Source organism: Orcinus orca, chromosome 14, assembly GCF_937001465.1.
Source record: "Orcinus orca chromosome 14, mOrcOrc1.1, whole genome shotgun sequence".
Taxonomy (NCBI): Eukaryota; Metazoa; Chordata; class Mammalia; order Artiodactyla; family Delphinidae; genus Orcinus; species Orcinus orca.
The window spans coordinates 58,429,236-58,454,231 of record NC_064572.1 but is presented as its reverse complement, the minus strand read 5'-3'; the positions used below and the strand labels follow the sequence as shown (position 1 = coordinate 58,454,231).

Sequence of the window (24,996 nt, the reverse complement as noted above, 5' to 3'; positions counted from 1 at the left end):
ACAAGTAAGACTACATCAGTATAAAAAAGCTTCTACACAGGAAAAGGAACAGTCAACAAAATGAAAGGCAACCTACAGAATGGGAGAAAATATTTGTGAAATATATCTGACAAGGTGTTAATATCCAAATTATATAAGGAACTCAAACAACTCAATAGCTAATAATAATATCAGTAATAATAACCCAATTAAAATGGGTAAAAGACCTGAATAAACATTTTTCCAAAGAAGATGTACAAATGGCCAACAGGTATACGAAAAGGTATTCAACATCAGGGAAATGAGATATCACCATACACCTGTTAGTATGGCTATTACCAAAAAGACAAGAGATAACTAGTATTAGTGAGGATGTGGAAAAAAGGAAACCCTTATACACTGTTGATGGAAATGTAAACTGGTACAGCCATCATGGAAAACAGCATAAAAGTTCCTCAAAAAATCAAAAACAGAACTACCATGTGATCCAACAATTTCACTTCTGGATATATATCCAAAGGAAATGAAATCAGTATCTCAAAGAGATATCTGCATTCCCATGTTCACTGCAACATTATTCACAATAGCCAACTTATGGAAACAACCTAAGTGTCTATCGATGGATAAATAGATAAAGAAAAGATGATGTATACAACAGAGTATTATTCAGCCAATAAAGGTGAAAATCCTGCCATTTGCAACAACGTGAATGAACCTGGAGGATATTATGCTAAGAAAAAGTAAGCCAGACACAAAAAGACAAATACTGCATGATCTAACTTACATGTAAAATATAAAAAAGTCAAACTCATAGAAACAAAGAGTGGAGGGATGGTTGTCAGAGGCTGGGGTGGGGGAAATGGGGAGATGTTGGTCAAAGGGTACAAACTTTCAGTTATAATATGAACAAGTTCTGGGGATCTAAAGTATCAACACAACATGGCAACCATAGTTAACAATGCTGTATTGTTTACCTGAACTTTGCTAAGAGTAGTTAATTAGCTTGATTGTGGAAATCATTTTGCAATTTGATTTCGCAATATGAAATCATGTTGTACACCTTAAATATATAAATTTATATTTGTTAATTATATCTCAATAAAATGGGAAAAATTAAAGTTGTTCAAAAGGGAAAAAAATTCCTTTAGGCACTTCTTTTGTCTAAATAGCATATATCTTTTTCTAAATCTAACCTTGTAAAGAACTTCCCAGACTGTGGAAATTTTCTCAGCCTTTCTTACCAAATTTCTAGAATTTATGCTATACTTCAACAAATATAGTTCCCATCTCCCCTACCCTAGCATTAGAATGCTGCATATTCAGAATAAGGAAAGATTTCTGCAAAAACATACCTACCATTCAAAGTGGACTCTTCTTAAGAAAACTAATATTCAATCCTAGGCCAATTTATGCTGGCTGTGCCTGCTGCAAATCCCTTCCCATGAAGTCCAGACACTTATCCAGAATTTTTTATTGATGAAATCCATAGCTTTACAGCCTTTGCTACTGCTCACACTGTGTTCACTTTTCTCAGTCCTTCTCCCCTACTGTACAAATTTGTCTCACTTTTAACCTTTTTAAAATATTTTAATTTTAAACTTATAGCTGGTGGCACAGAAATTTCAAAAATAAAGCTTCTCTAAGAGAAATAAGATGGAGGACCCAATATCTTCTCTGAAATTCACTCTGCCCACCATCTTGCTCATACCTGTGACCTCTTGGCACTTTAGCAGGAGGAGAAGCCCATATCTCAGTGTGGTGTTCGTTTTCTCTGTCCCAGCTCCAAACAAATCAGTTACAGTGGCTATCAAGTTTTCAAAAGTAAACTCCATCTGTTGATTGTGCTTTTCCTAGGAATTATTTGATGTAATTATCTGATAGTTTGCCAGCATATATAATTAGTCAATCCAAAATAACACACATTGTTATAAAGCTAAGCAAGCTTAGACACTGGAGTGCAGTATTAAAACAACAACTGTACGGTATGGCAAAGTGTGTGGATTGGGCTGACACAATCTTCACTACCTACTCCTTTTCCCTTGCTTGCCTAAAAATTTCATTCCAAGCCTCTTTTGCAGCTACATTGGCCAAGCAACACACTTCTTACCAATGGCCTACTGATGCCAGTTTCTCCCTTTCTTTCTTCATACTCAAAACACAGATGTGAAGGTGAAGGTGGTGTAGACGTCATCTTGGAACATGAGTATCTGAGCATGAAGATGAAGCCTATATACTTAAGAATGCTGAAGAAAAATGGAAGGCACTTGAGTCCATGATACTTCAAGGCTAGCTCTGGACTGCCCAACATGAGACTCCCTCTATGTGAGATAAATAAGCCCACTGTTTCTTTAAGCCTTTGTTAATTTTTTTCTTATTGGTAGGCAAACACAATCTTAATTGATAGAAATGAGCAAATTAGAGCTATATTTTGAAAACCATTATAAGACAGAATGAAGAGTTTGCAATTCTCTTCTCCCACTGAAGAATTTATGTGGATTCTGTGTTGCCTAGAGATCCATTATGAAGTTGAAAATGTGCAAAAACTAACATGGCAGCACATCCTAGAAGAGATTATAGAGAAAGAGAATGGATTCACAAAGACAAAATGGGGCTGGCCACTACTGTATTCCAAGATATGAGGCAATAGGCAACTTGGTCTAGGAAACAAGTGCAGATGCTAAGGGTCAGGAAGTGACTGAATAAAGCTCTCACAAGTCAGAAGTTGGGAGAGTAAAAGCCCTTCACAGGGACAACTAAGGTTGGTTTAGATGAGGGATATATGTGATTCAAAATTGAAAATAACAATGGGACAATCTGAAATAATGACTACAGAGGTCATTAACAAACCAAAAAATAATTTCTTCCTATCCAGTCCTCTAGACCAGCACTAATTTAATAAGGCTCTTATAATCCCCAAATGACCTGTGGCATGCCCAATATTATGTAATCCAACACCATTAAGATAGACAACCCTATCGACAGTTGTACTTGGTAGATAAAAGTAGTCATCCTCATTGGTAACATCAACTTCACACAGTTTTCTAACCTTTTCAACTCAAAATTACTCTGAGGCCAAGAAGGAGAGCAGAGTTCTTATAAACCATTATTACTATTTCCATCTGTTCAAGTGAATTTGAAGCATCAGTGGTTATGTACACATAGCCTATCAAAAATAAGTTAGCCTGTACAAAACCTTGCTGAAAGAAATTAAAGAAAAACTAAATACATGGAAATACATCCCATGTTCATCTATTGAAAGACTTAGTATTCTTAAGATGGCATTACTCCCGAACTGACCTACAGATTCAACATGATCCATATCAAAATCACTGTTAGCTTTTTGCAGAAACTGATGAGATTGTCCTAAAATTCATGTGGAAATTTAAGTGACCAAGAATAGATAGAACAATCTTGGAAAGAAGAACAAAATTGGAAGACTCACACTTCCCATATTAAAAATTACAATAAAGCTATGGTAATCAAGATTGTGTGGTACTGGCAAAGAGCAAGATATATAGACAAGTGGAATAGAACTGAGAGTCCAAAAGTAAACCCTTCACATCTATAACTAATTTTCAACAAAGTTGCCAAGATCATTCTATCTGAAAAGAATAGTCTTTTCAACAAATGGTGCTGGGACAAATGGACACCCACATGCAAAAAAATGAAGTTGGACCCATACCTCACACTATTATCAAAAATTGATTTAAAATGGATCATAGACCTAAATATAAGAGCTAAAACTATAAAACTATTTGAAGAAAACTTGGAGGGAATCATTGTGACCTTGGATTAGATAACAGTTTCTTAGATATGACACCAAAAGCACAGGCAACCAACGAAAAAGATTAATAAATTGGATTTCATGAAATCGAAAACTTCTGAATTTCAAAACACACTATCAAGAAAGTAAAAGGACAGGGACTCCCTGGTGGTCCAGTGGTTAAGACTCCACACTTCCTATGCAGGGGGCGCGGGTTCAATCCCTGGTCAAGGAACTAAGATCCTACATGCCTGCATGGCATGGCCAAAAAATATATAAAATAAAATAAAATAGGGCTTCTCTGGTGATACAGTGGTTGAGAGTCCGCCTGCCGATGCAGGGGACAAGGGTTCGTGCCCCGGTCCGGGAAGATCCCCATGCAACGGAGCAGCTAGTCCCGTGAGTCATGGCTGCTGAGCCTGCGCGTCCGGAGCCTGGGCTCTGCAACGGGAGAGGCCACAACAGTGAGAGGCCTGCGTATTGCAAAAAATAAAAAATTTAAAAAATAAAGTAAAAAGACAACCCATAAAATGGGACAAAATGTCTGCAAATTATATATCTGATAAGGCACTCACTTGTATCTATAACACTGAAGAACTCTTACATCTCAACAATTTAAAAATAAAAACAGAAATAAACAAATAGGACCTAATTAAACTTAAAAGCTTTTGCACAGCAAAGGAAATCATAAACAAGACGAAAGAAAACCCTTAGAATGGGAGAAAATATCTGCAAATGAAGCAACTGACAAAGGATTAATCTCCAAAACATACAAACAGCTCATGTAGCTCAACATCAAAAAAACAAACAACCAAATCCAAAAATGGGTGGAAGACCTAAATAGACATTTGTCCAAAGAAGACATACAGATGGCCAACAAACACATGAAACGATGCTCAACATCACTAATTATTAGAGAAATGCAAACCAAAACTACAATAAGGTATCACCACACACCCGTCAGAATGGCCATCATTTAAAAATCTACAAACAATAAATGCTGGAGAGGGTGTGGAGAAAAGGGAACCCTCTTGCACTGTTGGTGGGAATGTAAATGGATACAGCCACTATGGAGAACAGTATGGAGGTTCCTTAAAAAACTAAAAATAGAACTACCATATGACCCAGCAATCCCAGTCCTGGACATATACCAGGAGAAAACCATAATTCAAAAAGACACATGCACCCCAATGTTCACTGCAGCACTATTTCCAAGAGCCAGGACCTGGAAGCCACCTAAATGTCCATCAACAGAGGAATGGATAAAGTAGATGTGGTATATATACAATGGAATATTACTCATCCATAAAAAGGAACGAAATTGGGTCATTTGTAGACATGTGGATGGACCTAGAAACTGTCATACATAGTGAAGTAAGTCAGAAAGAGAAAAACAAATATCGTATATTAACGCATATATGTGGAATCTAGAAAATGGTATAGATGATCTTATTTGCAAGGCAGAAATAGAGACACAGGTGTAGAGAACAAATGTATGGACACCAAGGGGGGAAAGGGGGGGTGGGATGAATGGGGAGATTGGGATTGACATTTACACACTATTGATACTCTGTATAAAATAGATAACTAATGAGAACCTACTATATAGCTCAGGGAACTCTACTCGATACTCCAATAAAAATTAATTTTAAAAAATAATAGCCAAATTCAAAAATGGGCAAAGCACTGAAATAGACATTTTTCCAAAGAGATACATAAATGGCCAACAAGAACATGAAAGATGCTCAACATCATTAGCCATCAGGGAAATGCAAATCAAAACCACAAGGAAAGACCACTTCACACCTACTAGGATGGCTAGAATCAAATGGACAGACAGGACTTCCCTGGTGGCGCAGTGGTTGAGAGTCCGCCTGCCGATGCAGGGGACATGGGTTCGTGCCCCGGTCTGGGAAGATCCCACATGCCGCGGAGTGGCTGGGCCCATAAGCCATGGCTGCTGAGCCTGCGCGTCCAGAGCCTGTGCTCCGCAATGGGAGAGGCCACAACAGTGAGAGGCCCGCGTACCGCAAAAAAAAAAAAAAAAAAGGACAGATAATTAGAAGTACTGTAAAGGATGTGAATAAATTGTACCCTTCATACACTGCTGATGAGAATATAAAATGGTGGAATTTTATGCATAAGTTTTCTTCTAAGGGTTTTATAGTTTCAGCTCTTACATTAAGCCTTTGATCTGCCACACTTCCTCCAAAGGTTAAATATAAATTTATCATAGACCCAACAATTCTACCACTAGGTATATACCCAAGAGAAATTAAAACATATGTATACACAAAAACCTGTACACAAATGTCCAGAGAAACATTATTCATAATAACCAAAAAGCGACGCGACCAAAATGTCCATCAACCAATAAACAGATATATAAAATGTGGTATATCCACACTGAAATATCATTCAACCATTTAAAAGAGTGACGTACTGATATATGATACATCATCAATGAACCTTGAAAACACTGTTAAGTGAAAGAAGCTAGACACAAAAGATGTTATCATACATATTGTATGAACTATACATATTGTATAATTGCATTAATATGAAATGTCCAGAAGAGCAGATCTATAGGGATGGAAAGTAGATTGGCAATGTTTAGAGCTGGGGAGGTTGGGGAGGAAAGGGGGTGACTCCTAAAGCATACAGGATTTCTTTTCAAGGTCCTAAAAGTGCTCAGAAACTGACTGTGCTGGCAGCTGGATAATCTTCCCCAGTAATTATTTGCATTCTACTCTTGTTCTGGCTCATATATCTACCTGATCAAATCACAACTTCTCCTGCCAACATTCACGTTTACAGTTACTTGACAGACACCAACCTCCCACTCCACATCTGTCCAAATTTATTTTTGGTTACACTCGTTTAAGGCTTCTCTCTTCCATCCATCTAGTCTCTTTACCACAACACACCTCTGAACCTCTCACGACACCATTCTACCAACCTGAAATTCCCTCCCCTATGACTTATTGCAAATATTTGAAGATCTACATCAAACCTCAGGACATTCAGGAAGCCTACCCAGGCTAAGCCCTTCCTTCTCACTCTCCCACATGCTGTGTGAAATGATCACATCCACCTTCCTTTTATGGCTCAGTATTTTGTATTTCTCATTTGTTTGTATTTCCATTTCACCTGAGACATATGTTCTCCTTCTCCTCAGGTAGCCTATTAGTACCTAACGAACAGGGTCCACGTATTGTTATTTAACAATTCAATTTTAAATCTCCTTTGATGCTCAATCCAGATCCATGCACACATAAGTACCCAAAGTGCTGGTCAAGCATTTCGTCCGTAACCATTTAAATATCCCTAATAAGTACAGAACTAGTCAATGAACAAAAAAATTCAGGCAAACAGACAACCAATCTGTCATTAATATTTTACCTGTTCCATTTTGATCGGGAAACAATCAATGAAGTCCCGAGGATTGTTAATGTCCAGAGATGCTTGGTGTTCTTTTATTTCTCTAAAACATAGCTTTTTACATAAGCAAACATTTTAAGTACTTTGTTATGACTCCCTGGGAGATAGTCCATGAGAGCAGGGAAATTATTGCAGACCTTAAAGATTTTAAAAATATATTTATTAAACTAAAAACACATATTGAAGACATATCTATCATATGCCAAGCCCTGGTTAAAAACTGAAGCGAATATAATATGGTCTCTTTCTTCAGGAGGAGCATTTTATAGTGTACATGTAAAATAATTCTTCATGCTGCTAGAGTATTTAAGGGAGAAAACTCTGACCAGATGATGAAAGTTGATAGCAATTTCCTATACTCATACATCAACCTTATGATATTAAAGCATATTTATATCAATTCTCTCACTTTTTAAATTAATTCTTCCTTATAACCTTGAAACACAGAATAAGATGAATTACTATGATTCACATTTTGTAGAAGAGGGCAGAGGTTAAGGAATTTTGCGTAACCTGATACTGAGCACAAACCCACTCCCTGCTATTTCTACTACTATCAAGCAGCCTCAGAAATAGAATCGCTATATTATAACCCAGAGGGGTGCAAAAATGGCATGAAACCCACCTCAGCATTTTAGGGATAAAGCAGCTGTGCACCAGAGCAGGTAAGTGACTTTTCTAATATCATGTGATTTTATTTAGGCAGAGGACAGGACATATCAGCTCAGCACAGGGCAAAACTGTGGTGTCTGTTTATGATTCATACACCATAGAACCAATCATTTTGTCATCCCAAGCCCAATTACGCTGTCAGCTAGGATCCCAACTGAAGCAACAAACACCCCTGCCCTAGTCAGTGTTCCCTGGCAGCACCTCTGTTCATAAACATTGTCCCTCCTTGAAAGAGATATTCTCTTCCTTCCTAAATTAGGATATTTCTGCTAAGTAACGTGATGAAGAAATCACTGCATATTTGAGGATAAGCCTTGTGGGTAATGGAAACCTTTCAGCAAGGACCTGGATGTCCACTGAGTGCTATGGCCATCCTTTTGGGCAGTCACCAAAGTAGTTTATGGAAATTGGGCTTTGGGGGGTAGTGGAAAAACCACTGGCCAGGGAGCCAACAAGGCCTGAATTCCAGCTTTATACTCAGGCATTTCTTTTCTTCGTAAAATAAAGGCTCAGCCACCTTTCCCAGATGTTCACTCTATGACAGTAAGGCAGGACTGCTGTGTTCAAACACTCACTTACAGCATAACATCAGCAAAACTGATGCAGTAGACAGTTCTAAAGGCCTATCCCTCTACACAAATGTCAGAAAATCAAGCAGAAACTGTCAGAATCTACTTAAAAAATGGCAGCAGAGATCTGTGGCTTGTTTTTTCTTTTTCCTTTTTTTTTTTTTTTTGCCCTTGTCCCACTTCCATCCTCGGCTTGGCAGTGGTCTTAACAAGGGCAGCTTGTGGTGTGGGAGCCTGGTTCCTGGTTCCAGAGGGACCAGAGCAGACCTCAGTCACGAAGACTGTGTTTCTGTGTTCTAACCTGTCTGGGGCCACCTGACAGACTGACACAGGCACTTGTTTTTGTTTCATCTAACCTAGAGTGGAAATGCAGCAGGGATGTCTCAAAAACCTTGCAAGATTAATGAACAGCCCACAGCCACCTGGGGCAAAATATTACAGTTAAGGCATACAACAGAGCATCAAACTCCAGGAAGAAAAGCTGCAGAGGGAGTGCCTTTGGGAAATTAGGACATTCAAAAGCACCCCTGTATACTGAAAAATTTAGAAAGCTACACACATGCACAGAGCCAATCTGGAAGAGTTATTTCCTTCCTCCCTCCCTCCCTCCCTCCCCCTTTCCTCTCTTCCTTTCTCTCTCTCTCTCTCCCCATCTCTTTCTCTTCATCTTTTTTTTCTTTTTGCCTCCTCACATTCAAAGATATCAATATCCGTAGACTCCAGATAGAGAACAAACTAGTGGTTATCAGAAGGGAGAGGGAAGGAGGGAGGGGCAGTATAGGGGTAGTGAGGGAAAAAGGGTTATTACAGGATTATATGAAATCATGTGTGTGAAACTTTTGAAAATTGTAAAGCAATACAGAATTTAAAGACCCTTTCATTCAATTTAAAAGAATGAAACAAAAAGAAAAGCAAAAGAAAGATCTATCACTCCTAAAAAAAAGGACATCTCTCTCCAAACACTAGGTGGACGTAAGCTAAAGGAACAGAGATTCCAGTGACCACACGAGGCAAAAAAAAAAAAAAAAAAAAAAAAATAGCTACAGCTTGTGGAAGGCAAAAAAAAAAAAAGAAAAGAAACAAACAAACAAAAAACTATAGGGACTTCCCTGGCAGTCCAGTGGTTAAGACTCCACGCTTCTACTGCAGGGGGAAGGGGCCTGATCCCTGGTCAGGAAATTAAGAAACAAAAAAAAACTGGAGCAAGCAAAAAAAAAAAAAAAAAACCAAAGGGAGAGGAGAATCTGATTCCCAGAGTTACCACGTTGTAATATTCAAAATGTCCAGTTTTCAAACATTCACTTCATGGCTTGGTCCATATAGAATTTTGGACTTGTCAGAGAAAAGAGCATAAACGATTTCTCAGGAAGAGAGGATCCTGACCTCACCTGGATCCATGGGGAGCGCATAAATCCTGAGGTTTTCATTAAAGTTTCCTAGCAAGTTAAGAAAATTCTGATCTGTATAATCAAAACGATTCTGGAAAATAATGGAGCAGATCACATTGCAGGGAGCACAGCCCAGGATGAAAGTGGGGTCACAGGGTGACCCTAAAGAATTGAAAAGATTTATAAAACACTATTAAGATATAAATATAAAACTCTGTTATGGATAACAGATAATTTTAGAATCTCTGAAGCAATATCTACCTAGAAATTTCCCTATCAGCAAACATTTAAGCATGCTTAAAATCAACACATCACTGTTCCCTTAAACATGAATTGACAAAATGGATTAAAGACCTAAATGTAAGGCCAGACACTATAAAACTCTTAGAGGGAAACAGGCAGAACACTCTATGACATAAATCACAGCAAGATCCTTTTTGACCCACCTCCTAGAGAAATGGAAATAAAAACAAAAATAAACAAATGGGACCTAATGAAACTTAAAAGCTTTTGCACAGCAAAGGAAACCATAAACAAGACGAAAAGACAACCCTCAGAATGGGAGAAAATATTTGCAAATGAAGCAACTGACAAAGGATTCATCTCCAAAACATACAAGCAACTCATGCAGCTCAATATCAAAAAAACAAACAACCCAATCCAAAAATGGGCAGAAGACCTAAACAGACATTTCTCCAAAGAAGACATACAGATTGGCAACAAACACATGAAAGAATGTTCAACATCGTTAATCATTAGAGAAATACAAATCAAAACTACAATGAGATATCATCTCACACCAGTCAGAATGGCCATCATCAAAAAATCTACAACCAATAAATACTGGAGAGGATGTGGAGAAAAGGGAACCCTCTTGAACTGTAGGTGGGAATGTAAACTGATACAGCCACTATGGAGAACAGTATGGAGGTTCCTTAAAAAACTAAAAATAGAACTACCATACGACCCAGCAATCCCACTACTGGGCATATACCCTGAGAAAACCATCATTCAAAAAGAGTCATGTGGGGCTTCCCTGGTGGCGCAGCAGCTAAGAATCCGCCTGCCAATGCAGGGGACATGGGTTCGAGTCCTGGTCTAGGAAGATCCCACATGCCGTGGAGCAACTAAGCCCATGTGCTACAACTACTGAGCCTGTGCTCTAGAACCCGTGAGCCACAACTGCTGAGCCCATGTGTCACAACTACTGAGCCTGCACGCCTAGAGCCCGTGCTCCACAACAAGAGAAGCCACCGCACTCAGAAGCCCGCGCACCGCAACCAAGAGTAGCCCCCGCTCGCCGCAACTAGAGAAAGCCCGCGCGCAGCAACGAAGATCCAACGCAGCCAAAAATAAAAATAAAATAAAATTTAAAAAAAGTCATGTACCACAATGTTCACTGCAGCTCTATTTACAATAGCCAGGACATGGAAGCAACCTAAGTGTCCATCGACAGATGAATGGATAAAGAAGATGTGGCACATATATACAATGGAATATTACTTAGCCATAAAAAGAAACGAAATTGAGTTATTTGTAGTGAGGTGGATGGACCCAGAGTCTGTAATACAGAGTGAAGTAAGTCAGAAAGAGAAAAACAAATACCATATGCCAACACATATATATGGAATCTAAAAAAAAGAAAAAGAAAAAAAATGGTCAGAAGAACCTAGGGACAAGACAGGAATAAAGATGCAGACCTACTAGAGAATGGACTTGAGGATACAGGGAGGGGGAAGGGTAAGCTGGGACAAAGTGAGAGAGTGACATGGACATATATACACTACCAAACGTAAAATAGATAGCTAGTGGGAAGCAGCCGCATAGCACAGGGAGATCAGCTCCGTGGTTTGTGACCACCTAGAGGGGTGGGATAGGGAGGGTGGGAGGGAGGGAGACGCAAGAGGGAAGAGATATGGGAACATATGTATATGTATAACTGATTCACTTTGTTATAAAGCAGAAACTAACACACCATTGTAAAGCAATTATACTCCAATAAAGATGTTAAAAAAACCAAACATGAATTGACCATTCCATCCTAGTTTGTTTAATAATAGTTCTCCAAATACTCCATTTACATCACTGCGTTAAGTCAAGGTGCTGGTTATTTTGTAGAGCGAAAGAAGAGAAAAAATTTTAAGGGTCAGTTTTTTAAGACAATAATTCAGGTTATCTATCAGTGCAAAATCACGTCTGTCTGGTAAACTTGTACACAATTAAGCACTGACGTAGGAAGGAAGCAATAGTTAGGAACCTGGAAACGTGTTATATATAGTGAATAGCTGAAGGAACAACTTGTACAATCAGGAAAGGAAAAGATTAAAGAGAGAAAGATTATGGAAAAAGTCAGGTGTTTGATGGTACAAAGAAAAAAAAGCAAAAGCTGTCCATGTTGTACGAGAAGAAAACTAACACAAATGAACATGAATTGTAAGATAGATTTGTTTGCCGAAAATAAAAATAGGTAAGAATTCTGCATTTCAAACAAATCACAGGGCAAACAAGAAAGATTAAATTGAGAAATGGAGTCCTTTTGTTTCTTTATTGCAGTATGCAGAGCAGGTGTGGGGAGGAACATCCTGCTCTAAGATATAGTGTCCCTCATCACCAATCAGGCCTCACATTTAATTTATTTGGACAGAACACGCCCTCTTGTGGAATTCTGGGATATTGCTTCATATAGCCATCAACGGAATACCATATGTTGTTACAAATTTTTTAATTTGAATTTAGATGAAGTCCATCATTTTACAGACAAATAAATTAAAGCAGAGGAAAAGTAGTTTTCTTTTTTAGTGGTTAATATTTACATGAAATTGCTATAATCGGATGATCGATAAACTTTATATGCAAAAAACCCAAATCACATCATACATGTAATTAAGGGTGACTTGAATCAAAGTGTTGTGATGAAATGATAGGGAATTAAGTAATAGGAACCTATTTAGTTAAGTGCTCGTATGCCAGGCTCCTTTTCAGCTGAACCAAGTCATGGTTCTTAGTGTCATGCCAAGACACTAAGCTTGCAGAAAAACTTTTACTTTAGAAGGTAGGGGATAATTTGAGAAGACCTTAAGGTTTCTGTGTGTGTGACAGCTAAAATCTGGTTTTTAATCTTTCCTTTCACTTGAGAGAGAGACTTACAAAGCAGGGTAATTTGGAATTCAGACGGAAAATAAGATCCATCTTAACAAGCACTTCATAGGTCAGTACAGCTGACAGTAAGGGGTAAAATATTACCAAAGTACCAAAATTGGTAAAAAATTACCAATTACCATCCAATTGTTTTAAAATGTACTTGGGTTTTACTTTTATTCAGATGGTAAGGCCAACACATCAGGAGATGATAAGATAGTTTATTACTCATACTTCCCAAGAGGAGGGGGCACCCTACACAAGGCCACATGGGGAAGCACCGAGGTCAGTCAGGAGGCAGAAGGAACAAGGGGAGAGCATGGGCCAAAGCCTTTACTGGGGTTTTCACGGAAGAAATGAGCAAGGCTGGGTAGGTATGCTCAGTAAGTTTAAGACTGGATAGTTTGGGTAATTTCAGAGGGCTCTAGGCCCCAGGGGTGGTCCCTAGCTGTCCTGTAACTGGCCCTGGGTTGATTTAGGGCAGGGAGAATATTGGCTTGGCGTGTGAGGGTTTCATAAAGGAGGTTTCCTGGGGGTATCGGCTTTGGATAGGCTGGTTTGAAAATCAAAGGAGTGCTCACACACAAGATGCGATGCTCTATCTCAGAATTAGCTAACCCTGGGAGAGGCAGTTGCTCCCTGGGTCTGCAAGTCCCCCAAAATGTCAAAGTATCATAAAGTAGAGAAAAGAAAAAACATGATTATTATATCAATAATGGGGGAGGGAAGTATAAAGAAAGCTGAAAACAGAAGAAACTAATAGGGAAGGCAGGGTAATGAGTTATTAATAATAGTTGAAATCTGTTTAAATAGATCATTTTATAACCTGGTATTTGTGTAATGTTCAGGATTAAGCCACAGCATCTATTTCTTAAAATATATAAAACAACACTAAATAGGGAGCAACATTAAGTAAATGAAGCTGCTAATTTTAAAACAGTTATTTATAAGGAAATCACAATTGATGAGGTCTGCACTAAGGGATGCCTAAGCAATTAAAACCATAGACAATTATCATTACTGGCCAGAACAGTAGGCAATGGGTCTCAGAAGAAACCCTCAGACATGTGCCTGAGGCGACCATACAAATATAGGCCAGTTAAGTGAAAGCACATGTCATTTGTTTCACGCTCCATAAGGGTGTGATGAGGTCATTCCCACCATGTCCACTTGATGAAATGTTCTGGAATACATAACCCACATTTACACTATGGGAAAAAACATTATTCTCTAATGCCAGAAAAAAACGGGACTCAAAACCTTCCACCTTCATGACCTAATGATTTGAAAACAAAAAGTTCAGGACAGGATAGGATTAAATGACCTTTAATCCACACTATATGCACCACAGTGGGTGTACACACACAACAAGCACAGACACACAAAAGCCCTCTAGGCTCTCTCCTCTCTCTCCCCGCTCCACAGGAGGGCTGACAACCATGACCCATATGAAAGATGTGGCTGTCCCTGAAATGTTTCCTAGGATGTCACTGGAGAAGACAGCAGTCTGTTAAGGTGAGAGTGACAGAGCGTAGCATCACCCACCACTGGTTTTTCTCAACTCCTCCACAAGGCAGTGGGTTTCCTCTTGAACTCGGTCCTCAATGCTCTTCTTCCCCACCCCGAATTCCACAGTGTCATGAGGGAGATGCGCCAGATCTCCTTCCATCTCTTTCCATTGCTAAAGAGGATTCCTACCAGGAGGAGAAACAGAAACTAGGAGGGAGGCCCTAGGGAAGGAGGAGTGAGCTGACACTTGGCAGCCTGGCAGATGGACCCAGCTCTGCTGGGGGGCTCTTCAAATTCCTCTTTTCCATCCTTCCCACCCTCACTACCAACGCGGAAGATGCGCACACGCACACCTACCATGTCCTTTATTAACTCTTTGAGACACAGGGAGACTGCCTCTTCCAGAAAACTCTTCTCACAGATCAATCAGGGCTTCTTTCACTGCTTTGTAACCATGCAACACTATGGTGGGCTTCAAGCCAAAATACCCAGTGAACACAGGGCCATACACTTTTTTGAGAGCTGGAAAATGTATATTAGCAAAAGAAGTCACAATTTGGTCTATTTTGCTCATGATTAAGATTGTTATCAACATCATGTTGTTGATGTTTTATTCTGCCACACATAACTTCAAAGATTTCTGGATCTTATATATGTATGATGATAATTCAACATCCATTCATGATTAAAAAAAAAACTCTCACCAAAGTGGTTGTAGAGGGAACATATCTCAACATAATAAAGCAGAAGACCTAAATAGACATTTCTCCAAAGACAACATACAGATGGCCAACAGGCATATAAAAAGCTGCTCAACATCACTACCTATTAGACAAACGCAAATCAAAACCACGATGAGGTACCACTTCACACCAGTCAGAACGGTTATCAACAAAAGTCTACAAATAATAAATGCTGAAGAGGGTGTGCAGAAAAGGGAACCCTCCTACACTGGCTGCAGGAATGTAAATTGGTGCAGCCACTATGGAGAACAGTAGCGACTCCTTTAAAAACTAGAAATAGAGTTACTATATGATCCAGCAATTCCATTCCTGGGTATTTACCCAGAAAAAAACAAAAACTCTAATTCGAAAAGATAATGCACCCCAGTGTTCACAGCAGCACCATTTACAATAGCCAAGTCATGGAAGCAACCCAAGTGCCCATCAACAGACAACTGGCTTAAAAAGATGTGGTGTATTTATACAATGGAATATTACTCAGCCATTAAAAAAAAGACCAATAAAAAAATAAATATATATTTTTAAAAAGTGAAATGTTGCCATTTGTAGCAACCTGGATGGGCCTAGAGGATAATATGCTTAGTGAAATAAGTCAGATAAAGAAAAATACTACATCATATCACTTATATGTCAACTCTAAAAAATAATACAGGGCCTCCCTGGTGGCGCAGTGGTTGAGAGTCCGCCTGCTGATGCAGGGGACACGGGTTCGTGCCCCGATCCAGGAAGATCCCACATGCCGCGGAGCGGCTGGGCCCGTGAGCCATGGCCGCTGAGCCTGCGCGTCCGGAGCCTGTGCTCCGCAACGGGAGAGGCCACAACAGTGAGAGGCCCGCATACCACCAATAATAATAATTAATAATAATGAATTTATATACAAAAGAGAAAAACAGACACAGAAAACAACTGTACGGTTACTAAGGTGGGGGGGAACAAGTTAGGGGTATGGGATTAACAGATACAAACTAATATACATAAACTAGATAAGCAACAAGGATTTACTGTATAGCACGGGGAATTGTACTCACTTTCTTGTACTAGGTCACCAGGAAGGAAGATGGCGGCACCCAAATCGCGGTATACTTCCCGAGGTGGTGGTTTGGTACCACAGGCGGGTCAAGAGTCTTCCCCTGGTACTGCGTGAGGCCAACTTGGGCGCTCGGGGGTTGCTGGAGGTGCCGAAGGCTCCCGGTCTGTTCAAGGAGTTCTTCCCAGAGAGGGGCACGAAGACAGGGCTCCCAGAGCTCTTGGACGGTGGTATGGCGGGCAACCTTCCCCAGACCATCTACTGCACCTTCGACCCCATGACTCGCTTCCTTTGTGGCATCTGCTGGCACTGTTGGGCCTGTTTCACTTCCACCGATAGGGCCACAAAGCGAGCGCGTCGGTGGGAGGTGCGAGCGCGTCGGTGGGAGGTGCCACCGCGCGCCTGGGAGACGGCAGCTCCGGTACCTGCGCGCACAAGGCCCTGGACGCAAAGCACGTGCAAAACAACGTGCGCGCCCTACGCCGGGCGCTCTAGGCTGCTGATCACCAGCAGCTGCTCACTAACTGGCTGACGCGGGACAGCTGCGCGGTGCTGGACAGCTCGGCGTGGTATCAGAAGCAGCACCTGGTGGACTTCTTAGCGGCAGCGGGCGGCCACTTCCGCGCGGCCACGCTGCTGAACCGGCCCAGCGTGCACACTCGGCTGAAGACCCAGGTGGCGTGAGTTTGGCCGAGTTTTTATACCAGGTGAACCCTGGAATAAGCGTCCTGGATAATACATGCTGCAAAGCAAACGCCGTTTCAGACGGTCCTGGAGGGTATCGGATGATAACGGAAGGCGGAGTCAGTATAAATCACAAGCAAGTAACGGATCCTGAGAGTGTTTTAGTTGTTGGACAACATATTCTCAAGAATGGACTTTCGTTACTTAAAATAGGAAAAAGGAATTTCTACATTATAAAATGGCTTCGGCTATGATGAAAAATCCTTCTGGTGGTTCAAATTTATCCATCATTCATTCTCAAGACATACGAACGTATAATCTTCGCTTATGCAAATCAAACAACAGAGAATGGAGTATACTCCAGGCCTCACAGCGTGAGTGATTTCATTATTTATATAAGTTGGTTCTGTTTGTGTAATAGTGGGATATTTCATTTCCTGGTCCTTAAACATTAAGGGCTACCACAGAAAGGCATGATTTCCGGGGTTAATCTCTTTTCATAATTATTCTCCATGAAAAACTAAGTGCTATCTTTCCTATCCTGTCCTTCTTGTTCTTTTGAAGACAAGGAATAACAATGAAAAACAGGTAGTATAAGAAATTTTAAGGGGGGACTTCCCTGGCGGTCCAGTGGTTGAGGCTCCGTGCTTACCCTGCAGGGGACACGGGTTCCATCCCTGGTTGGGGAACTAAGATCCCACATGCCAAGCAGCGTGGCCCAAAAAAAAAAAAAAAGAAATTGTGGGTACTTTTATATCAGGTGAATATCTCACTGGATTTTTTTGTTGTTAAGGAAGCTAGTACAGTTCTCCTTTGAAAAGGAGAAAAGTTAGAGGAAGCCATATTTGACATTAGAAATTACGGTAGAAAGTTTCCTTTGGAAAAAAAAAAAGAACAAAAATCAGTACTTGACTTTTCAGGAAGTTTCTAATTCAGTTTTCCAGTCCCTTGCCTGTGTTCCATAGAATTAAATTTACTCACAGCCTTGTTTATTTGTTTTTTTTTATTTAGTAAAAAAGGTATCAATGTTTTATAAATTTATAGGCTTTTAGTTTTTAAAGTTTCAAATTCTGCCCCCAGGCAGATTGCAACTTGAGATGAACTGAAAAGTTAAGTAACCAACAAGATAAAATAGAGGATAATCATATGAGTATATCAAAAGATAAAAGGGATAAAGAAATTTCAGGTCAAATTTAAAGTATTTGGAATCAAGACTTAGTTAAATTAAGCTCTACATTCACTAGGCAATTTGATCCTCCAGAAATGTTTCTAAAACCTGAAAAATCAAGGTGATAGCACCCCTGTTTCCCCTGAGGATCAAGTGAAACACGAACACAAAATGGTTTACAATCAGATTTGTTCTAGAAAATCTTACAGGCAGCAAAGCATGGCTTTAGAGTTCAAATTCTAGCCATTTACTACCTGGGGATTACTTGGAGCAAGTCACTATCTTCATATGCAAAAATGGAGATGTAATAATGCTCGAGTCAATTAGGAAAAATCTAACAGGGAAAAAAAGCCATAAAACTTTTGTACAGTGTAAGCTGTATTGCTATGTTCCCAAGTAGATTTAAATGTTAGAAAGCCATAGTTTATCCAAACCTTCGTCTGGGAGTAAAGTTAGGAAGAATTCATTTATTGACAAACTTTAATGTCACTTCATAGCAGCAATTTTATTTACACAGTAACAATGAACATACAGGTATCCATTATAAATGTCAGAGATCATCGCTACATTTCAAAACTTCACTCAGTTTGAGGGCCAACAAAAGAAGTTTTTCTCTTTCCATACCTATCTTGCCTCTGTTTTTCTTTGTACAAGATGTGTAGTACTAGCAAGCGCATTACTGTAGCAGGTCACATTTTCAATTTGAAATTTGAGGTGCTGGGGAAAGGTGCATGACGAGGTGTTTTCCCCCTTACAAATTCAAAAAGCTAGAATAGAATGGTCATCATCTGACCTACCTGAAATAAGTAAGTCACGGATTGCTATGATTTCAAAATTGATGTCTAATGATGGCAGAGTAATTTTAAAGTGTGCTAACAAACATCTTGGAAGCCTGTATTCTACGAAGATGGTACTACTAACAGATTCAAAGTAGTACCGTATCATATCAGACCGAAACTGGTTCTTTATGTTTGAGATGAGTTGCTGAGCCTATTGTTTCTTAGTAAATGGGTACCATTTGCTAAAGGTAATGGACATATCCATATTGTTCCTGCCAGTAGTCCTTCATAAATGTCATGACTTTAAAAATTTTAGTATCTACAATATATAATTGATCTTCAAATTTATAATGTAATTCATATCAAGAACCACCTGGAGAATTTTAGTAAAATGTTTATGTTCTAAACCTCACTCCCAACACCCTGAAAGCCTTTAAGAGTATGTGTGTGTGTCCAGATGTTTTTCTTTAAATAACAAAGCTCCACATTATTTTCATTTAAAAAATATCTTGTGATAACATATAATGGAATATAATCTGCAAAAACAAACTGAATCACTATGCTGTACACCTGAAACTAACGCAATATTGTAAATCAACTATACTTCAATAAAAATGTTTTAAAAGACTAACTATGATGGTGATTATTATATCACTTCTGATGTGCCGGGCCATGGCCTGGGTACTTGGTACTCAGATTATTACTAATCATCATATCAAAACTTTGAGCTAGATTTATTTACCCTGTTTTATAGATAAAGAGATTAAGGTTCAAAGGCTTTCCTGTTTATTTCCAGTGTCTCACAGTTAATAAATAGAAGACCCCAATTTTTTTTATTGAAGTATAGTTGATTTACTTCAACTATAATGGTGTGCCAATCTCTGCTGTACAGCACAGTGACTCAGTTTTACACATATATACTTTTTTTAAATATTCTTTTCCATTATGGTTTATCCCAGGAGATTGGATATAGTTCCCTGTGCTATATGGTAGGACCTTGTTATATATCCATTCTAAATGTAATAGTTTGCATCTACCAACCCCAAACTCCCAGTCCATCCCTCTCCCTCCCCCCAGCTCCCCCTTGGCAACCACAAGGCTGATCTCTGTGCCTGTGAGTCTGTTTCCGTTTTCTAGATAGGTTCATTTGTGCCATTTTAGATTCCACAAATAAGTGATAACATATGGTGTTTGTCTTTCTCTTTCTGACTTACTTCACTTAGTATGATAATCTCTAGTTGCATCCATGTTACTGCAGATGGCATTATTTTGTTCTTTTTTATGGCTGAGTAGTATTCCATTATATATATGTACCACATCTTTATCCATTCATCTGTTGATGGACATTTAGGTTGTTTCCATGTTTTGGCTATTGTGAATAGTGCTGCTGTGAACATAGGGGTGCATGTACCTTTTTGAACTATAGTTTTGTCTGGGTATATGCCCAGGAATGGGATTGCTGGATCATATGGTAATTCTATTTTTAGTTTTCTGAGGAACTTCCATACTGTTTTCCTTAGTAGCTGCACCAACTTACATTCCTACCAACAGTGTAGGAGGGTTCTCTCTTCTCCACACCCTCTCCAGCATTTGTTATTTGTAGACTTTTTAATGATGGCCGTTCTGACCGATGTGAGGTGGTACCTCATTGTAGTTTCTATTTGCACTTCTCTAATAATTGGTGATGTTAAGCATCTTTTCATGTGCCTACTGGCCATCTGTGTGTCTTTGGAGAATGTTTATTAAGGAGAAGACCCAAATTTCAACACAGCTTAGTTGACCTGTGATGCCTAAGAAACTTATCAGTCCCCAATGCCTACCTTGGAACCAATATCCAGTTGACTGCTTCAGAATCACCTGTAAAGCTCATCCCATGGGAATTCTGACTCAGTAGTGATAAATACTAGAAATCTATATTTTTTAAAACCACCCTAGATGATTCAAATGCCCAGCCCAGTTTAAGATCCGCTAGTATTACTAACAGAAAGAGAGCAAGCATCACAAAGGCAGTGCCAGGACATGCAGCAGCTCATGGAAGAACAGTTTCTTCCATCCTGCATCATTCTTGGCCACAGACGGCAGCTTTGTGCAGAATCCAAGAGGATTTTATTACTACCCAGCTGGCTCTGACTCATTACTTTTTTCTTTCATTCACTCATACTTGTCCTGCTCCCAAGCTATTTCCTTAACATCAGGCATAATTTGCTTCTTCACAGAAGTTCAATTTTCATAGCTATTCTGAACAAAACACAGTTTATATAACAGATGACTTCTTGAATGAAATCTCTAATCACGAAACATTTCCCTTACCATTTACCTTCAGCCAAGAATCATAGCAAATGGTGGTGAAACAAAGGGAAGAAACACTTCAGTCTTTTGTCACGTTATTATTTTGATTCAACCATACAACGCCCTAAATGTTTCTCTACTCACAAAATGCATTCCACTGTTATTGACAATGACAGACCAAAAGTAATACTCCAAGCGAGTGTTTGCCTTAAATAATATCTTTTAATAATTTTATTTTAATATATTGTAATGTATTTTAATATATTTTAATGAAGATATTTTATTTAAAAGTAGATGTTCATGGGCTTCCCTGGTGGCGCAGTGGTTGAGAGTCTGCCTGCCGATGTAGGGGACACGGGTTCGTGCCCCGGTCTGGGAAGATCCCACATGCCGTGGAGCGGCTGGGCCCGTGAGCCACGGCCGCTGAGCCTGTGCATCCGGAGCCTGTGCTCCGCAACGGGAGAGGCCACAACAGTGAGAGGCCCGCGTACCGCAAAAAAAAAAAAAAAGTAGATGTTCGTTTACTTTCCCTTTGCAAGCCACTGGATGAACATAAAACCTACTTACATTGATTAAGGATTTGCTGATGTCCTTAACGTCTAACTGTAGGATATTTCCAAGAATTGGGAGAGGAGTGGGGCCAGTCGGGAGCTGCCCTTTCCCAGAGCTCTGTTTCCAGAGTGAGAGGAGAAGCAGACAGGAGAGAGAGAGACAGAGCACCAGGACCACACCCGGATCCACTGGAACCTTCTCTTCTTACTCAGACAGCTGTGAACCTGAAATCTAAAGCTTTTATAACAGTCCCTGCTAATTCAGCTTGTGCCTCTGACTCATAAATTGAACAATCAGCTAGGTCTACTTTAATTTCTCTTTTGAAGGAACTTTAGCCTTGTGATAATTAAAATATGGTGTTCTTTGCTCTTGCCCTTTTTTTCAATGCCCCACCTGGGCATTCCAGTTTAAGAGGTCTGGGGTGGAGCCCAGGTACTGGTAATTTTTTTTAATCACTCCAGGTGGTTGACAACCAGTGAAGTAAATGATATGATCAAAAAGTTGCTCAACATTCTGGATTCTCAGATTAGTAACCAGTTAAGAATTTATGACTTTGAGGGCAGTCCTTGTATGTTAAAAAGAAAAAAGTATATCCTTTAATGCTTTATCAAACACTAATATACTTTGTCCTTGAAAATGAAAGCCTTTTGAGATATTTTATATATAGCTTCCCAAACATAAACCAGCTAACATAACTCATACATTTTGAAGGCCCAAACATGTATCAAGGAAATAGCTAAGTAAATTTACATACATTTTACCATTAAACTCTCCCCCTTCCCTCAGAAAAAACACTAGAAGAAGAAATTTTTATTTTTCAGATGGGGAAAGGGAAATTCAGAGAACAGGAGGTCCGGCCAGTGTCACACAGCTAATAAATGACAAAACTGGGATTTGAAATAATATCCTCTAATGCCTATTGTGGTACACTGTGGCTTACACCACAGCTGCCTCAAGAACAATTTTAGGAAAACAAAACCAAATCCCCAAAACATTAGTTTCTCTGAACATACACCCCGTGAATGTCTACGGAATAACAAATTTCACACTAAATAGATGTCCGTTACTTGACTGCAAGGATAAAAGGGTCGTGGGTTCTCAAGACATAAAAGATAGGGATTCTCCCCTTCCATCACTGCAGAGATGAAACTGGCTCAGGTAACTAAGGGAAGGGCTAATCTCAGGGGGCAGAGCTTGAGAAACCATGACTCCCCCCCCTCCCAGTCACCTCCAGATAAATCCGCTTTGGTTGCTTTCTTTGTTCTGTCATTGTCAGAAATAATGGAATGAAGTATGCACAGCAAGGAAGGGAGATTTTGACAAAACAAAAGGTGTGGATTCAGTGGAAGATGGAAGACAGGGACTTCACTGAACAGACTCATGGCCCAGAACCAATGCAACATGCAGACCTGAACAGGAAGCAGCACTTAGTGGTCATGAGGATCTAAATGTCACTGGAATTATATACATTACTAGATCACTAATAGTAATGCTTATACAAAGACATATTCTATAAAGATATCATCATATGTAGTTTTTTATTGAAGTATAGTTGATGTACAATATTATATGTTAAGTACAAGTATAAAATACAGTGATTCACAATTTTTAAAGGTTATACTCCATTTATAGTTATTATAAAATATTGGCTGTATTCCCTGTGTTGTACAGTATATCCTTGTAGCTTATTTTATACATAATAGTTTGTACCTCTTAATCCTGTACCTTTATATTACCTTACTCCTTCCCCCTTCCCTCTCCACTGGTAACCACTAGTTTGTTCTCTATGTTTGTGAATCTGTTTCTCTTTTGTTATATTCACTAGTACAGGAGTATGTACTTTTCCAGTGGAGTTTTAAGCTGTACTTGAGGGAAGCTTCTACGGAGTCCACAGAGTTCACTGGACATCCTCAGGGAAAAGAAAAATAGCCACCCTATAAGCAGTTCTTATATTTTCCTATCAAGTGTTCTGATTTTCAGAGCTCTAAAATACTTTATGCTAAAACTTCTTATTTTTGTTGCTCTGCCTTCTTTGTATTTCCTTTTCAATTTCTAGCTTTTTAAGCTACATTATTCATTGTTTGATTCATTTTCACGTTTGTCCTAAGTGTTCAGAAGTATTATATGGTATGAATTTTCTTCATTGAATAATATTATCTCTATTCTACATATTGTTGGTATATCTGTTGTTAGGATTTTAAAAGTATTGTGGAATATTGTTTTTGGTGCCTTCTTTGATCCAAAGATTGTTTTTTTGGCCACGTGGCTTGTGAGACCTTAGTTCCCCGACCAGGGATTGAACCCAGGTCCACGGCAGTGGAAGCGCAGAGTTTTAACCACTGGATCAGGGAAGTCCCTGATCCAAAGATTACTTAGGAGAGTTCTGAAATCTCCAAGCAGTTGTTTTATTTACTTCACACTTTGTTTTTAATTATCCTGAAATTGGATTACAGGAAATCCATTACACTATTTAATTTTTTTTAAGCTGAGGATCTTTTATAGTCCTTTATAGGACTATAGTCCTTTTGGACTATAGTCTTTTATAGTCCAAAATGGTGAATTTTCATTAACATTACATGGTCATCTGTTATTAACATTTGTTTGACATTTTTAATTGTATCACTCCTTCTTTCTGCATCGACCAGAGTTTTAACTGCCTGATGGGTCAGCAGAACATGATGTATGAATCTCCAGTGATGGCAAAGGATGGCTTTCTCCTTCCTGCATTCATTCAAATGCTCATTCGTGTATTCCTCTCACAAAAATGCATGGAGTACTGGGCCCCTAAATCCCAGTCAGGCCCTGCCCTGAGCACTGAGGACATAGGAGCAAGTGAACACAATTGCTAAAGAAGGGGTGTGACCCCACATTGGCAATGGGAGGAAGATCTTTCCAGGCTGAGGGTACAGCATGCCTAGAGGATTGGATGGGCCTGCTGAGGCCACAGAAGGAGAAGTGTAAGTAGAGAAAAGAAAATGCCAAGGGCAGGGTGGAGGGTGTGTGAGTTTTCATTGCTTTGGTACTGCTCACCCAACCTTCTGCAGGCATGGTCTGCCCAGTTACCTGTCACAGGAGTGATTCTGGGCAGAACCCAGCTCGGTGATCTCCACAGTGTGGTGTGGTCCAGCTGGCCATGGGAGCAGCTGTATAGGGGACTCTGCTTCAGGCGCCACTGTGGAGGAACCACATCCTAGTAGGAATGTGGACCTGGAGCAATTGTGGCAAATGCTGAAGAGTTTGCTGGCAGAATGCACTGACACTGAGACACCCAGGCTCGCTGTCCCTGGATATCAGT

At 39.6% G+C, this 24,996-nt stretch overlaps 1 protein-coding gene across 1 annotated transcript in view; it reads right to left on the bottom strand.

Annotated features, from left to right (window-relative positions):
• LOC101281073 (cytochrome P450 2C18) overlaps window positions 1–24,996 on the bottom strand; it is a 70,878-nt gene that overhangs the window by 34,497 nt on the left and 11,385 nt on the right. The window contains 10 exon segments of the mRNA XM_049696887.1: window positions 1,674–1,829; window positions 7,145–7,227; window positions 7,230–7,320; window positions 9,813–9,833; window positions 9,835–9,974; window positions 14,496–14,582; window positions 14,585–14,644; window positions 14,817–14,969; window positions 19,097–19,102; window positions 21,713–21,904. Coding sequence (XP_049552844.1) covers window positions 1,674–1,829; window positions 7,145–7,227; window positions 7,230–7,320; window positions 9,813–9,833; window positions 9,835–9,974; window positions 14,496–14,582; window positions 14,585–14,644; window positions 14,817–14,969; window positions 19,097–19,102; window positions 21,713–21,904 — 989 coding nt within the window.